The sequence below is a fragment of the Brachyhypopomus gauderio genome, chromosome 5 (assembly GCF_052324685.1).
Source record: "Brachyhypopomus gauderio isolate BG-103 chromosome 5, BGAUD_0.2, whole genome shotgun sequence".
NCBI lineage: Eukaryota > Metazoa > Chordata > Actinopteri > Gymnotiformes > Hypopomidae > Brachyhypopomus > Brachyhypopomus gauderio.
This window is the reverse complement of record NC_135215.1, coordinates 33,715,550-33,732,713: the sequence shown is the minus strand read 5'-3', so window position 1 is coordinate 33,732,713 and position 17,164 is coordinate 33,715,550. Positions and strand designations below refer to the sequence as shown.

Sequence of the window (17,164 nt, the reverse complement as noted above, 5' to 3'; positions counted from 1 at the left end):
CACAAGAAGTGGTTTGTAACTGATAGCCTTACAGTCAGTAGCATAGTTGTCAAGGTTTAATTTGCGGCCACTGCAGTATAACAGCTCGGAAATAAAGTGTAAGCATATAGTCCTTTTGAGTCTATATGACAAACATTTACAGTAATCTGATGGATAAAATATTTGTTTAGATATTTTCTTTCAGAACTCTATCTCTCTATTCTGTTACACACAAGAATAAAGTTTTTTTTCAGCCCCCTGGAAACAAGCAATCTCACAAGTGAAGTGCAAGCACTGCATAAATTAAAGATAATCCTTCATAAATTATGCAAATATATTCACATTGGCTTAAAATAAGGAACACAGTAGTATATTGGTAATGTTTTAAGAACCTGTGCAGTTAGGTTACCAAAGCATCACTTTTTTGAGTATCTTGGACCCACACATCAAAATACATGTATTACTTCAAATCAAATCAAATCAAATCAAAGTTTATTTGTATAGCGCTTTTAACAACTCAAGTTGTCGCAAAGCAGCTTTACAGGGTTTACAAGGTTAACAATACTATGGGTCCAGAACCCTAATGAGCAAGCCAAAGGCGACAGTGGCGAGGAAAAACTCCCTATGACAAATTTAAATAGTTACTGTGTCACCATTTGTCAATTGTAGATCTTGTATATGTGTCTTTCAAATATTTACCAAATATGAAAATGACTAGCATAAGTTTTGAGAAGGTTTAGTTTCTATTTTTTTTCACATGGCATGTCACATGTCTGTCTTAATGCCTTACTGTTCAGAGTCTGACCTCATTGTCTTGACCTTATTAATATTTGATCAGATTTCCCCAACAAACGTCAATTTTTTGGGAGTGTTTGGTTGTTGAGGCTACTTATCGGGAAGTGCTAGGGTAAATGTAATGTGTTAATCTTACCTTGCTAAAACAAATACAGTATAGTGTGGACAAGAGAGAGAGAAAGAGAGAGAGAGAGAGATATCTATATCACTGACATGTAGTTCTGTTTACTCAATTTGAGTCATAGGTTGTGAGGTTACCTTTGTCATATTTTGCAGTTGAAAGCTTTGTGTCCAGTGCGCCATCTGCAACCAAAGACAGCAGAAATCTTTACCATCTTTACCACCCACTCGTTTCCCATTATAAAGACACACACACACACACACACACCCACACACACACACACACACACACACACACACACACACTTAATTTTCAGGGTCACTGGTAATCTACTAGTTGCCATTTTAAGTAGCCCATTTTACTTAACCTGCTCCTTAAAGTCAAGAGGTCATTTGACCACCTTGTGCTTCCAAGTGCAAGTCCAACGATGGAGGTTGAGAAACCTGATTCACGTCCTGTTTGATTATGAATGAAGCAGCATTCATATAAACACAACAGGCTTGGATAAGATGATTCTGTTAGCAAGATCTGTTAGCTAGATAAATTGGCCTTTACAATTTGGCTGTTTATAATTGCAGTAAAGTTAATGCTTGTTTACGAACTAAGGCATTTGTCTCTCTAGTAGGCTATATGTACAGATGTAGAAAAAAATACGTTTGGATGATTTGTACAACTTTTAAAATTCGCATTACAATTATACCACCATTAGCGATTTTATCATTTACATGTATCATTTACATATGGTTATTTGAGTAGCATACTTATTGCTGATGTAGCCTACTGTTAAACCGAAATAGAAATGTCATCGTCCTCACAACTCGGTCAATTCGTGCTGCAAAAATATCGATGTTTTTTTTTTTTTGTTGTTTAAACTGAAACTTTCTGAAAGCAGCATTAAATGGCAAACATTGTTCATCCTTATAGTGCACCTATGGACACGGTCTCTGCAACAAATACCATTTTGTTCTTGTCCTGTCATTGTCTTTAGCTCTAACTTTGAGTTTAACTCACAAACATTGATCATTCAGAACGATTATTGAGATGTGGAATCAGCTCTGGGGCAGGGAATTCACACAACCTACCAAATGATCTGCTGTTCTTTTATTTTGTGGATAAATACGTAGGTTATATGTTTTCTTACATTCTGTTAGAGGAAATAGTGGTTTGAGAAAAGCGCTGTGAACCTGTTTATTCGCCACGAACAGCCCTCCGTGAGCGTGGTGGTGTGTGGGCGGCGCACTCTCTCAGGCGCACCACACACCTCCGTCTCGCCGAGCCATGCATTCGCTCCGGGCTGCGTCCTCATACTCAGAGAAATGGCTCGTACGTAACAGGAACATCAACTCCCACATTAACCAAATGTAATTTTTCCAGCTTCGTCGATGTGGAGTTCCTTGTCATCGTGTTGGTTCGCAGGTTTTCCATTTACTAACCTTTTGCAAGAAGAATATGGAAGCAGCCGGCAGCAAATATGCAGTTTTTATGGGTTTCTTACTCATCTGTCAAATAGGTGTGTATTTGTTTTTTTATTATTCTTGAGCTGGATTGCGATGTTTGAAGTTGCCTACAGATTAGCTGGCGGGCAACTTCAAACTTTATGTCTTTGGGCTTATGTGTGTACATATTCATGGATAAGACTGAAGTTCAGGTACAGCTGCACAGTGTAAAGATATACCCATATGAACATGTTACTTATTTTCATCTTTGGAAAGTTGGCAAAAATTCAATAGCATAAGTCTTTTTGGTTATTTTTATTTCATGTTCATTTTGGTGATAAAATACTATTAGAAGAAGCTTTTCATTTTTAAATATGGACAGGCTTTGTGGTTATTATACTGCATTCTGTCTAATTTCATATGCACCCTTTGGTAATGTGTATAATGTGGTGTGAATGGATGGCCTGGTGGCAGTGGTGTTACGGTAATCTGAATCTGTTCTCCACAGTGTTATCTTTTGATCTCAGGACAAAGCTGGATGTGGTGAAGCCCTTCGTAGATGAGCTATGAAGTACATGTAACATTAACAGTGATGCAGCTCATTTTGGAGCATTAATGCATTAAACTAAACTATGCTTCACAGGATTAGGGTCAAGGTGAATTAAAGCTTAAGTCTAATTATATCGTGATTCCTAAATACTGCACAGTATTTATATACTGCACTGTATTTCATGTAAATGAAATGCTGCTGAACTGTGCTCGTATAGAATATGACTACTCACAGATTTCTGCTTTGACATTTGAGAACAAGACAAGTAAAAAGACTTAGATCTAATTCGTTCAGTGTAGACTTCTAGCTAACAAAATTGTCACATATCCAATACCGAGTCAGTCAGCCACCACAGGCTCACTGCTTTTAGGATTTACTGTATCAAGAGAATCTAAAATCTGCCTGAATCCAGCTTGCATAGGAGATAGGAAAACTCTTTTGGGCAAACGCCTGTGAATATGAGGCAAATATTATTGTAAATTGGAAGTGCAAATGTCTCTTTCCACACTAACAGTTAAGATGATCTCAATTCTATTATGCCCTTTGGAGCTGTCTGTGGGATGGGAGCCTGCTCCACGCTCCACAAAGCTCAGCTTAAGCCTCCACCCTCAACTCCTTCTTTATTCATCCCTTTCAGTTAAGTGCTCTCAATGATGCTTTCATAAAATCTGTGGCACAAAGAAAGGCTCAATCTTTTTGGATCTCATAAGCCTTTGCGGAAGTAGAATACACTGTCCCGTGAATGAAATGTTCTCCTCCACACCATCTGTTTTCCCAAGACCTGTACTATAGATGAGATTTTTTTTACCCTCTGCATCTTGGCTACTGTGGGTTCTTTTTTTTTTTTTTACTCCCAAAGTCCCTACGTTGTTTGTGAGAGCTAAACTTGGGACAGATGGTGGCTGTTGACGGCAGAGCCGTCAGTCAGAAATGGCATTTACGTTTCATAGGTCCCCCCCCTTCCGCATTCCTTGTGTGTGCTTATGAAGGGCATGCTGTCCAATTAGCTGCATGTCCACATAATATCTGGGACAGTTTTAATTTTATGCATTATTCAGTATCACTTTAGTCTATAAATTAAAGCTTTTTCATTTATTTTCTGTAAAGTTCCTCTTAACATTTCTCTTCTGGTAACTCTTTTTTTTTACCACCCTATCTCTCTTTCTTGGGGTGGTTATACATGCAGACTCACCAAACTCAGTCTGCTGCTTGTGAAAAAGGCAAGCAGTTTCTCCTGTGCGTTGGGGGCATTCAGTGAGCAGATTAGTGGGTATTAGTCTCAACCGTATTCACTCAGGCATGCAGAGAGGACACACCAAGCCTCTGAGTCTTGTCTGTCCTCCATGGGATGGCCGTGGGGGGGGCTTCAGGGCAGAGCCAAATCCCCATGCTGGAAAGCCCAGGGCCCTGGACCTAGTCCCCCCAGCGAATTATGCTGTCAGCTGCTCGATTTGTTTTGTGCCTGGCTGGCAAGAGGCGACCGGTGCTTGTGGGTGCAGAGAGACACAGGGAGTCAGGCTGGGAGGGGGAACTCATTGTATATGGCATGTGAGTGTGACACTCAGGCAGACCCCTGATTTGTCCCAGCAGTGATGGAACAGGATGCAGTTACTGAAGGCTAGAGGGTGTCAAGTCCTTTGTGTGTGTGTGTGTGTGTGTTTGTCCTTGTATTTGTGTTCTGTGTGTGTGTATGGTTCGTGCCTATCATGAGAGTGAGCTCTAGGACTGTGCTGGCAGCCTTGCTTGTACTTTCTCTTTCTGGGGACTCAAGCCAATAGGACTTTGAGTATCTTTCCTTTAGCATTTTGGAAAAAGGCTTTCAAATAGAGGTCAGCCCTCTTCTACGCTGTCTTCCCTCTCTTCATGTCTCTATCACACTCTTGACCAACTCCCCCCCCCCACCCCCCCGCTCCAGTTTTTTGTCCATGTGTGCTTCTCCTAAATGTCTTTTCAAATTTCTTTAGACTCTGTTTTCATATACATTCATGCTCCTGTCACTATAACCAAACACATACGCGTCCACTTGTGCTTCATCACCTCAGTCATTATCCTTTGCCTGGTGTCAAGTGATTTTCTCGGTTTTCGCTCCTACTATATACTGTTTTCATTGTTCTTCTGCCTGTCTGAGACTGTATACCATCAGATGACCCCTTTATCCCGCTCTCTTTCACTCACGGACTTGGTGCCTTCATCATCGTGCGTGTGGTGTGACAGGCTCTGCTGGTGCCCTGATGCTTCTCTGCCAGCGAGGTCAGTGGACTTGACTAGCCACTTAATTAACGACGGTGGAGCAGGGTACTTTCAAAGGAACCTCACATCAGCAATTTGAAGGGACAACGGGATTCCTGTTGAATGGCTGCTAAAGAAGTGATAAGTTCTCCTTCTGTTCTTTAGTGGTCTGGAAATGTGTGGTCTAGAGGTGTCGTAGATATTAACGACACCTACACAAGACCAGACGCTGAATGGGAGTACAGGAAGTTGTCAGAAAGCTTGCACACGAGTTGCCTTTGATGCAATGGTTGCTGGTTGAGCAAGAATAAGTGGTTTCTGAGCTTCTGTCATTACTTACATTGATAGTTAAATGCATAGGTGGGCATTCCAGGTTCAGAAAGTAAAAGCCCTTCCCAGGATTTTATTCAAGCTTGCTGGATTTTTTCATTAGTGGCAGGTAAAATTAGTGGAATCAACACAATCCAGGAAGCCTGAGCAAAATCCTGGTGAGGACTTTTACTTTCTGAACCTGGAATGACCACCTCTGGTAAAATGCATAAACACATTTTTTAAGTACGCATAAGTTATCAATTTCATAACTGATTTAATTAGTACTCATTTTACTTGGTAGAACAGATACTTGGAAGAATATATGTAAATGCCAAATGATCTGTTCATTATGTTGATATTAATTTTGTGGCATAAAGCAATTTTGTCATAGCATATTATGTCATATGTCCTTGAGCTGTTTGTAAAGTGGGAGGGTTTTTTCTCTATTAAGATTATCAGGTGGAATGTACCTCTGTCATCCAGGTGTTGAATGCTGGAGAATGATGCTAGATTAATCTGGTTTGCCATTATTTGAACTCCTCCCAAACCACATTTCAAATTATATGCAGTGTTGTTTTGGCATTATGACTATATAAAACAGCATCTTACACAGTTCTGCCCATTCTTCTTGCCATCCTATTTTACTTGTCCGGCACACTTTCTACACTGATTGTGTCTGTTTACAAGGTTAGGACACCTTAGGGATGACATAATAAAGGCTCCATCACCTGCCTACTGAGCACACTACTGTCTATCAGTGTGACGGAAAGATACAGGCAGAGGTTGATCTGCAGGTGGTACACATCCTTTCAGCTTTTCACGCATTACTGATGACTGGACGTTTAATAAACCTACAGTTGATGAGATGTAAAATGTACTGTCATGAGAAAAAGTAGACGCCACTAAAATGTGAGACCTCAATGGTGTCGAAAGAAAGTTAAGACATAACAGTATCAGCATATCAGCATCAACATACTGTATTAGCTTTTTAATATATCAAACCATTGACATTATTTTCAGGAGCGAGTGCAAACCGAGTAAAAAGCAGGCTTGGATAAACAGCCAGTTTGGGCCAACAAGCCCTCAGTCAAGAGACTGCATGATATTGTGGCTTACTGTGTCCGCACAGCACTCCTGCTGCAAACCTTTCAGGGTCAGTCAAGGACAAAGTCTGCTCAGAGTGGTTAACAATCCTCCAGTTACCCACGCTCCCCTTCCCCCCCATCTGAGAATCTGTGCCCTTTTCAATTAGGATACCACTCCAAATAGCTACTCGCTTGGGTACTCCGGGCCATCAAAGAAATAATGGCAGATCTTTAGAGTCTTTTAATGAGCCCGATTCTTGTTAATCCAGTTCACCGCATGGTCCTCAGAAAACTGCTGCAGTGAAGCAGGTGAAAAGAAATTAGCAATTAAGCCTTCTCACTGGTTCCCCACTGTTGTTTTTTCTTTCCCCCCCTTTTGGGTTGGAATATTTATGATGTTGAACCTGTAAAACCTTCTTGCAAATGAAAGGTGCAAGAAAAAAGTAGTGGGTAGGTGCCTTGCTTTGTTGAGGACACCGGAGTTCCTCTCACGTTCCTCAGCCTGCCGTACACTTCTTATTGGCTGCTGTTTTGGGGGGGATTTAGCTGAAGATACGTAATTGCTTGATCACACACTGAAACCATGTTCTGGCTACTTGAGACTAATTAGAGGTGAATATCAGTGCTCTTAGTTAGGGGGGGGATCTTGAACTTTTTCATCCACGTTTGGCACCAGATATCCTGACTGATCACCAGTACTGATCATTGGTATGATATAAATATTTGAGTTTCTAAAATTCATCAAACTACATGTTTTGTAAGGTTCTCTACTGATAATTCTGCTCTTCTGAATTCTGCTGCCTAGTGTTTCAACTTATTTCATATTGTATTATGATGTATATCATATTTCTGTATCTGCAGGTGTCTGTAACTACAACAGTGCTTTATAGTTATTGAAGGTTAGCATGAAACAGCTGTTGAATCCAGCACTAATTTGAAATCTTGCTGTCAAATCTTGCTGTAGTGTTAACAGGGAAAAGTGTTGTTAATCTGTCAAAATATTCTTAATCAGTTCTGCAGTTGTGGATGATAACACATAACCTCTGAGGAGAGAAGATGATATTAGTATAAGGGATGTTACAGTGGTCATTGTGGTCATTGTAGTATGTGCTCTTTCTGAACACAAGCCCCTTGCATAAAGGTTGCCTAATTAAGATTTAATTTGCAAAGTTCATGTTACATGTGGCTGTGTTCTGTTTACAATGAGTTGGTATATCAGAAACTTAGAGTGCAGCAAGAAACATAGTCCTCAGGTCCTGTGGTGAAAGAGAGCTTGACTCTTTGAGTGGTGTAAAACTGGTGGTCTTGGTTTATGAGCCACTGTGGTGGTTCAATACAATGAACAATGTAATGCAGAAATAAGATGCCTTCAGCTATTTACGTTACCATTATACATAAGACAATACAAGATACTATCATCATTCATGAAATAAGAGACAGATGACCATGATAATTCATTTTATAATCCAATTAGGAAAAAATGAAATAGGTATATAATGTCTGAATCAGTGTTTTTGTTAGAGTCCACGGGGACCACCAGACAGCTCACATTATAGGGGACAACCCACCATTTATTTGGGTATGAGAACTGGTCTATAGTACAATTTTCATATTACAAGGGGGAATAAAAACTAGGTTAGACTTGTTCAGCAATATTCCTAGTTATTGTCAGCCCTCACAGTCAGTGGTGCAGTTGAGTCTCGAGTCAGTTGTGCAGTTGAGTCAGTAGTTTTGTGTGAGTTTCTGCTTTACTAAAGACATCTTGAAAAGGGAGAGACTCTGTCAGGGTAGGTTGATGGTATGTTATTTCTGTGCAGTTGATAACCTACAATATGGATAATGGCTTGTTGGCTCTGGAATGTAGACTAATGTATATGCTATTTTTCAGTAGTTTTAGATATTTCTCTTAATATGCCAAATGATATTTCTCTCAGTGGTTTTCTCTGTCATCTCTCAGAGGCTCTAGATCTTTAATTTTCCTTCCACTGCTCCTGCACTGTGCTCAGGTCCTATTATGCAAAAATCTGACATTATTAAATATCTGTAATGAGACAAGGAGGTCTTTACTTTAAAGCTAGTTTCAGCACTCTTAATGCTTTGTATACATTTGCCATGTGTTAAGTATCATACTGCTATCAAGCTTTTAGGCAACTTTCGGTGTGTAAAGTGTCCCACTGACCTGTTAAACACGGTCTCTGTTCACACTGACACTCCTGGTAGGTGGTCCTCACCTACACATGGATTTGCTATAGCATTGCCACAATTATGTTGGACACAGTCTGAGAAGAGGGGCTGAGGGAAAGATGAGTACTAGTAGAACTGATACTGAAGTATATCAGTGAATCTGGTTCAGTGTAATTTTTCTATTACGGCATACAATTAAGGCATTGTAATCAAGTAATTTCAACAGTTTTATGTTTGTAAGAGACTGTATTTATGTTTACATACATTTCTGTTGTTTGATCGTTATACATCAGTGTGGGTATGTACTGTAATAGTGGAGCCACAATAGAAGTAAATAATCTATGATCTACATTTAGAACAGTTATTGGTCTAAATGGCCCATGTTCCATTTTATCCTTGCCTTCTTTATGTAGAGCTGAGATTATGACTATTATGATTATGATTATTCCTTGAACTGAGTGCATTTCTGTTTTTTTTTAAGCCAATTTCAGTGTGGGGAGTAGAACACCCTAAAGCAGTATTCTCTAGCACTCTACTCTTTAAAATTCATTATTCTGTCATAAAACCATCTGATCCTGGTGACCTGTTAATTAAGCCTACTAATGCAGTTTTTAGTTCACCTTCAATTTTGTCAGCAGTCATCGTTTAAAGTGAGTAAACTTAAGGGAATTCAGGTTGATGTCAATTTGGGTTGTGCGTCCCTCTGGTACTTTAGAATACAGTTTTGTAAAACACTTCAAGCTCTCTGAATTTCATTTACCTTATTTTTTCACTTTTCTTGCATTCTCTTTTGTTCTTACTATTAACTGAATTCCTATTTTTGTTTTAGACTGATATCTCTAAAAAGTTTAAACTTTCACATATAGGGATGAATCTTTGATATATATATATATATATATATATATATATATATATATATATATATATATATATATATATATATATATATATGAGTCTACCAGAAGACTGTAACTTTAGTCATAACTGTATATTTAACTCTCCCCGCATATCAAGAGATCTTCTGACAAGATATTCAAGATTTTCTGAAGAGACTAAAGTGTGAATATATAGTATGTAATTTATTTAATCCGGTATTTAACAGTAACCCAATATTCCCCCTTATAAGAATAAATCTACCCTCCTGAGTTAGTCTTGATCAAACTATATTAGTCTTCTCTTCAGAAACACCTTATTCGCTCCTCACACCTTGTACGGAATCTCTGTTTTGGTCTTCTCAGATGTAATATTGTTTAGTTGTTGCTTTGTGTATTTGTGAAAAAAAAGAACTCCAAAATGTCATTAGATTTGACATCTCATTTGTACCAGGGTCACCTGTTGTTACTTTGGCTTTTATTGCCTAGTTTGGGGTCCTCTTATAACAGAAAAAAGTTGGTATTGGTAACGGGACAAGCAAAATTGTCAATCGTGCATCTTAGAAAATTATGCACACAGCTATCCTAGACACGTCTCTTCACCCAAAGATTCAGAAGTCACACTGAATAAGTTGCTGGTCAGACAAAAAAGACGCACAGTGGTGGTGCGCAGAATACCTTTTTAAAATTCATGCCACTAACCGTGAAGGGGATAGCAGGCTTAGCACTTTCATGTTGAATGCACTAGACTGTATTTTTTAATATGTTGATTTAATATGTTGTCAGCTGAAGCTGCACTAGCAGTAGTGTGGGCAGAAATGTGCCCCTTCTCAGCTTACGCTTCTCATGAAGTCTCTCATGAAGAGTCTCTCATGAAGCTCTGTGAATGTGTCAGGACACTGAGTAAAAAGTTGGACTTCTCTTCCAGTGCTAGTGTTGCTGTATAATTAGAAAGAAATGGTGACTTTGTTTGTTTGTGTAGGTCCCAGTCTTCACGATTCTTCGCGTCTGGCATTCGAGGCTCTCTTACAGGGACAGTGTAGCAAGCATGTGTGCGTCTGAAATAAACCTCTTCAATGAAAGGAGGTTTATTCTCTGTCGCTCCAGTCTCCTCAAAGCTCTGTCACTCTATAAACAAAGCATTTAAATGGACCTCATGTTTAAAACACTTCCAGGCCCACTGTAAATGTTTATAGATATTTCACAAAGGAGGCAGTGATTGGATGAAAAGAGAGGCACCTTTTTCCCTCCTTGGGATGTTCTGCTAATGTCTGGCTAATGATCTAGAACTACAATAATTGTATGAGCATTACAAAAGGCCACATTGAGTCTGTGACTGGTAAAAAATAGTCCAGTTTAGTGAAGAGAAAGGGAACGCAGAGTAACGCAATATACACTTGTGCAGTTTGACTGAAGGGGCCGGACTGGTGCTGTGTCCATGGCGATGAGTGAGGGATAGAGGGAAGTCACGGTGGCCAGAGGCCATGTGGAGATCTGCCTGTTTTCTGGGACTAGCTTCGCTATGCTGCCTGCATGCTGATTGGCTGAGGCAGACAGAGTAACCTGGGCTAATACTGATGGAAGGTGAAAATGATGTTTTGACTGGTGATCATTTTTACTGAGTGACCTGATCAGGACAGAAATTGAGTGAGGTGGAAATGGACTTGGGGTTTTTTTGGAGTGGTCATGATAAATTCAAGTTCAGAAGAAGGCATTTTGAACTGCTGTGTTATGACAAAAAAAGGTTACTACCTAATTTCGCAGCATTTGTTTAAGCAAGTCAACCACCAAATGCAATTCATCACCAAAGTACTTCCATCGTCCTGATTGACTTGTTCATAGCCAAGGGTATTGCTCAAATGTTTTCATTCAGTTTTTTATTCTTTGGGTCATCAGTACATCAGCAAGAGGCCTGGATCTGACCCTGAAATATGCCAGATCCACATGACAGTGGGTGACTCCACGGGGCCGGTGGTAGTCAAGGGGAAATTGGTCATATTTGTGCAGTTGCTGGCTGCATCCACGCTGCCTTATCTCACAGGGAATGACACGAAGAATCATGGCACACACACTGGGGCACAATTATGTCAACTCCCATTTAAATTTTTGCCATTTCACTGCACTAATGCATCCATGTCAAATTCGCAAACTTATTCTGTCTCGCTCTCTCTCTCTGTCTCTCTTTCTTTTTCACACATTTTAAATGATTCATTCACTTTAATAGGCAGCTAGTGCATGTTTCTGTGGCAGCTTTTGAAGTATCTGCTAACAGTGTTCTGATTTTAATAAACTTTTAAAAGTTCTACAATAAAACACTGAATTACAGGCCTGTTCACAACATGCTAATGTTTTAAATAAAGTAAATATTATGAATATTATGAATGAATATTATGAAGTAAATGTTAATATTGTAGGATTCTTCATACATGAACTTGTATTGGCCATTTTTAATTACACACCATTGACTTGTTCAAGTCTGTGGCATGTCGATAAGACTAATAAGAACATAAGACAACATATAGCTTAATGTGTGTAGTATATTTGTATGGGGCACATTGTTTTGATGAATCCAAACAAAACATTCTGTAGAATATTATCTTCTTGATATATGGCACAGTGTCCTTGTCTCATAATAAAGGGAGTGTTTTAGTTTTGGAGTACTCTGAGTTTATAAGATATCATTAGATCTACATCAGTTCTGTTCTCTAACAGGGGTCCATTTGGCTAATGTGGGCTGGTGTTTGAAGTGCAGCTCTTTAACTCATAGCTATGAGGAGAGGGGAGAGAGTATCTCTTTTAGTATGCCTTAAGCTACAGGATACTTTCTGTGAGCAAAGCTTTCCTTTGCTCATCCTTTCCTTGTACTTCTGAGTCCATTCCCTTTTGGTTTCCAGTAAATCTTATAGCTTCTTGAGTATTTTAAATTACTGGAAACCCTTTTGCAGGGTTTTTAAAGACCATTCCAGTGTTTTTTTTTTTTTTAAACATCCAAAATAAAAATCTAAAATAGGTTTCCACAGGGAATAGCACATCATTCAATTCTGACTTTGAATAGGTATTTAGAAGTAATCACAGAATATTTTTAATGATTTATGTAGTATCTTATTAGCTAGTTTTCTTTATCTTTGTCCCCTTTGTTCCTATCTAATTTCCATGCGTGTTTAATTGCTGAAGTTGTGCTGCACTATGTGTTAGTAATATATTAGTTTCTGAAGCAATGTTGTCCCCTTTGTCATGTCCCACATGCCCTGTCCCCTTTGTTCTGTCCTGTGCACCTACTTTATGGGTGGCACATTGTTTAAAAAAAAAAAAAAAGAAAACCAAGAGGAACTGTACTACAATTTTCAGGTGTGTGCATTTGTGTGAGTCAACAAAGTATGAAGCAATGATATTTCTTTCATTTACTTTAATGTTAATGCACAGAAAAATATTAAATATAAAAAAAACACAAACAGCAAAATAGTCTGCCATATCACAGTACCTCAATAGAGGTAAAGCGCCTGGTTAACCCCTGGATTCTTTGTTTCTGCTAAAATGTACTGTTACAACAGTTTCACACAGCAGTTAAGCCCTCCAAGATTTACCATCTTAAAAACGTACTCCTACCCCCCATGGGTGCAATTGGTCACACTTTCCAAAACTAGGCAAGTAGGCATAATTTTCAACCTCTCTCCCTCTCTCTGTCTCCTTCTGTCTCTCTTTTTCTGCTGCTGTCTTTCTCTCTGCATGTGTGTGGGGGATGGGACATGGGGTGTGTGAACGTGAGTTAGCCAGAGCCTCATATGGCCTTTGTAATCCTTTTATTTTGAAAGCAGTGTGCATATTTTACATATGCTAACTTCACTCAGACTTGACCAAGCTTTGTTGTCAGGCCATTGTCCATTCTGACCATAAACTCAAGATCAGTAGGCTAAGATTAGTCTTATATCTTAGGTTTATATTTACTACTGCAGAGTGTTATTATTGTTATTAGAATGTTACTATTAATAGTCTATAGTTTGAGGAATGTTAAAGTGTAGATGGGGCGTGTAGAGCTTTGAGGAGAGGCTGGAAATTACAATGGTTTTTGTTTTGTGTGAAAAAGGTAGGATCTCCCTTCTCCCCTCCCCCTATATCCGAAGAACCGAGAGAGAGGTGCAGGAGTCAGGAAACGCAGGGAGGAAACAGAGACATGGTGGGGTGCAAAAATATGGAAATCACAGGGGAAGCTGGTAATATATAGGACATTAGGAGGAGAGGTATCACATGCTGGCTTTCTCTTAACTTCAGTTATTAATTTACCAATATGTTGCATAACGTTTTTATAAACGAAAGCTTAAGTCACTTTAGATGAATGCTCTGAATCAGAATCAGGCTTTATTGGCAAACTATGTTTGCACATACAAAAATTTGGCCACGGTCTCACAATGTCTCATAGTACACAGCACAGTGTAGCTGACAACAGAACATACACTGTTGCAGTAATGAACATCTATACATGAGTTCTACCACATATACGCTCACACACATTGACACATGCATACAGTACATACTGTCATGCAGCAAATGATCATTCCTGTAAACATCAGTACACAGCTGCATATAAACAGCTGCATATATACTAGTGAAAGGTAAGTGCAGAGAACAGCGGTGAGTAGCCAGTGGACAGGCTGATGCCAACTCCACTTGGGGCTCAGCATCTACATTGGGGAGACTGTGACTGCTCAGCCTGGAATCAGAACTATAACTTGAACTATAGAACTATATTAGAACTATAAATATGGACTTTTACTTGTGGACCGCCGATTGGAGTCTTGGTCCTCCCAAGGTTTCTTCTTAATCCCTGCCTTGGGAGTTTTTTCTTGCTACTGTCACCCCTGGCTTGGTCATTAGGGATCTGGACCCATGTGATTGTAAAGCTGCTTTGTGATAGCATGTGTTGTAAAAAGGGCTATTTAGATAAATTTGACTGACTTTGAAGGGGAGGTTGCAATACTATAAAATAATAAAAATAGAATAGACTTGGAAAAGAATAGAATCTGGAGGGTTGGGTACAGACTTGTATCAGGCAACATAAAACATTGGTGTTGTAGGTGTTTCGGAAGTGTGATGGTCTGGGAAAAGAAGCTTTTCTGCAGTATGGTTATTTGGACCCTCATTATGCTGAAGGGCCTGTCTGAGGAGAGAAGCCAGGAACGGTGACGGCAAGGGTTCAGTGCATCAGCCATGATCATCACTGCTTGCTTCCTAGTTCTGGAGGAGTGCAGATCCAGCAGGATGGGCTGAGCAGTACCAGAGATCTTTTCTGCAGACCTGACGATACGCAGCAGTTTGTGAACATCCTGTTTGATGGTAGCATTGCACCAGAATGTACGAGAGGTGGAAATGATGACTGTGTAGAACTGAACGGTCAGCTAGTAAGGCAGGAGGAACTTCTTCAGCTGACCCAGGAAGAACATCCTCTGCTGGTTATTTTTTATGAAAGACCTGAAGTTGATGTGCCTCTCCAGATCCTTGGTGATTGTAGTTTCCAAGAACTTGAAGAACTCAACGGCCATCAAGTGCTTGTGGATTAAGTTGAGACTTGTCAGGGGTGGAGAATTCTGAGGTCCACTGTCATTTCCACAGTTTTGAGTAAATTCAGCTTTACATTGTTGTGACTGCTCCAGAGGACCAGCTGTAAATCACCTCCATCTGTAAGCAGACTCATCATTGCTTCTGATGAGAACGACGACTAGTATCATCTGCAAACTTCACAATTTTGACACCTAATTGTCACCTATCTAATTATACAATAAACAGTAAAGAAAAAGTCAGTGTCTCCTTCAGTTAAGCTGCGGCAGGTATTTGAACACTTCTATTTACACTCCTTTCCCACAAACAAGGAACTGGGCCGTCACCAGAGCTTTGGTGTGGAGCTTGCATGCTGATGGAAGGAATAGGAACTGGACAAAGGCAATCAGGCCAGACGTTTGATGCCACAGCGAACTCATATGCAGTGTAGCCATGGTTCAGTCATAGTGAACTCATTATGCACTTATGTGCTGCATGAAAGCAAATGTGCTTTTGTGAAGTATTTATGTAGTTCTAACGATTTAATGATGCCGTGTTTTTAAATACTGCACGTGGCACCTAAGTCCTTCAAATAATTTAAGATCGACTTGATGTTACTTTGGGCTCTTCAATGGGAGCTAATGCTGAGGTTTGGCAGATGAGAATGATACGTGTCCAGATGTTTGTGTGTGTGTGTGTGTGTGTGTGTGTGTGTGTGCACATTGAGGCATGCAGCAGAAGCTTTGTCACATTGTTTGTCAGACAAAGCCAACAGGAAGTTGAGCCAAAGCTATAATCCTCAGTTGATACTGGATAGGTAGGGACCCTTGGCTACCCCTTTCAGTGTAATGTATCATTGTATCATCATCTGTTGGGCAGGGTCTAGTACAGGAAAGGTGTTTCATGTCCTGGCTATTGTCACTTGCATTGTTGCTCACTCCATCCATGAGAGAGAGGCCCTGTGTCCTGTCTCGGGACTGTTCTTTTGTGTGGACAATGAGGATCATAGCATGGTTTGGGGTGTAAAATACTGTTGTTATAGAAAGAAGGCAAAAGCTTTGAAGAATATGTGAAGTATTATTTGAACTGTTTGTTTTGCCTCACACAATGAAGCTAATGGTGGAAAATGAGACAGTTTAGGTCTGATTACACAAGAACTTCAATGGCTGTGCACTAGGTCACAAGTTAATTTAATCAGGAATGTTTATAAGATGCCATGACAGTCTAGATAAACATAGTTTTTTCATGTATGCAGAACCCTGTTTTGTACCTTACAATGCTGATGCTCACTGATTCTAGCTGTTGCTAAAACTGAAATGGCACGAGGAGAAAGTTGACCGCTACAGATCAGAGACCTGGCGTACATAAAGGTGCACTAATCATGTGGTAATTAGAGCATCACTGTGAAGCCTGTTAGTATATTTTTCTCTGTCCTCTGTCCTCCGTAATTTGTTGAGGATCTTTTGAACATATCAGAATATTAAACACATCAGAATAGAAACCACTAATTCCCAAAGAACCAGACAGAAAGTATGAAAGTACCATATAATGTGTAGGTACAGTTATTGAATATTTGTTCATGAAAACACGTTTAATGACTACAGAGAAAATAGTATTTTGGGCTTTATAGAGTTTACTTACCATCTTGTACTACAAAATAATGTTAATTTTGAAAAACATTTTTCCAGGGATGATGAGGAATAATTTCAATTGAGTGTAGGAACGAATTGTGTGTGGGAAAGTTTAGGCTCTGACTCTGTATGAAGGATGACCCTTTGAGGATTCTTAATAGCTTACAAATGAATAAATCCCCCAGAGAGAGAGGTTGTCACACCCTGGTCCGCACCCAGTCAGGAATCATCTCACACCAGCACCATCTTCATAACCACTTCCTCGCTCACGAACATCAGTTTATTAATCACTGAGTTCAGCTGCTCCCCATCTGTGCTGCTCCTAATGTAAATTGGGGGGGGTGTATTTGCTGAATTAGCTCCATACTTTCTATGCCAATGGTGTCCACGTCACTGGACCTTGTCTTGCATTCTATGTCTGTTGTATTGCTCATACGC

At 39.7% G+C, this 17,164-nt stretch overlaps 1 protein-coding gene across 7 annotated transcripts in view; it reads left to right on the top strand.

The window, feature by feature from the left end:
• The first annotated feature begins 2,131 nt into the window (after positions 1-2,131).
• The window catches only part of ptprz1a (protein tyrosine phosphatase receptor type Z1a), a 58,561-nt gene continuing 43,528 nt past the window's right edge, over positions 2,132-17,164 (top strand). For 2 of the 7 annotated variants that reach the window (XM_077007315.1, XM_077007313.1), the window contains exon 1: positions 2,132-2,405. In XM_077007315.1, coding sequence (XP_076863430.1) covers positions 2,345-2,405 — 61 coding nt within the window. In that variant the 5' untranslated portion in view covers positions 2,132-2,344. The remainder of the gene's footprint in view (positions 2,406-17,164) is intronic. The other 5 variants (XM_077007314.1, XM_077007316.1, XM_077007319.1 and 2 more) reach the window with 3 other exon arrangements.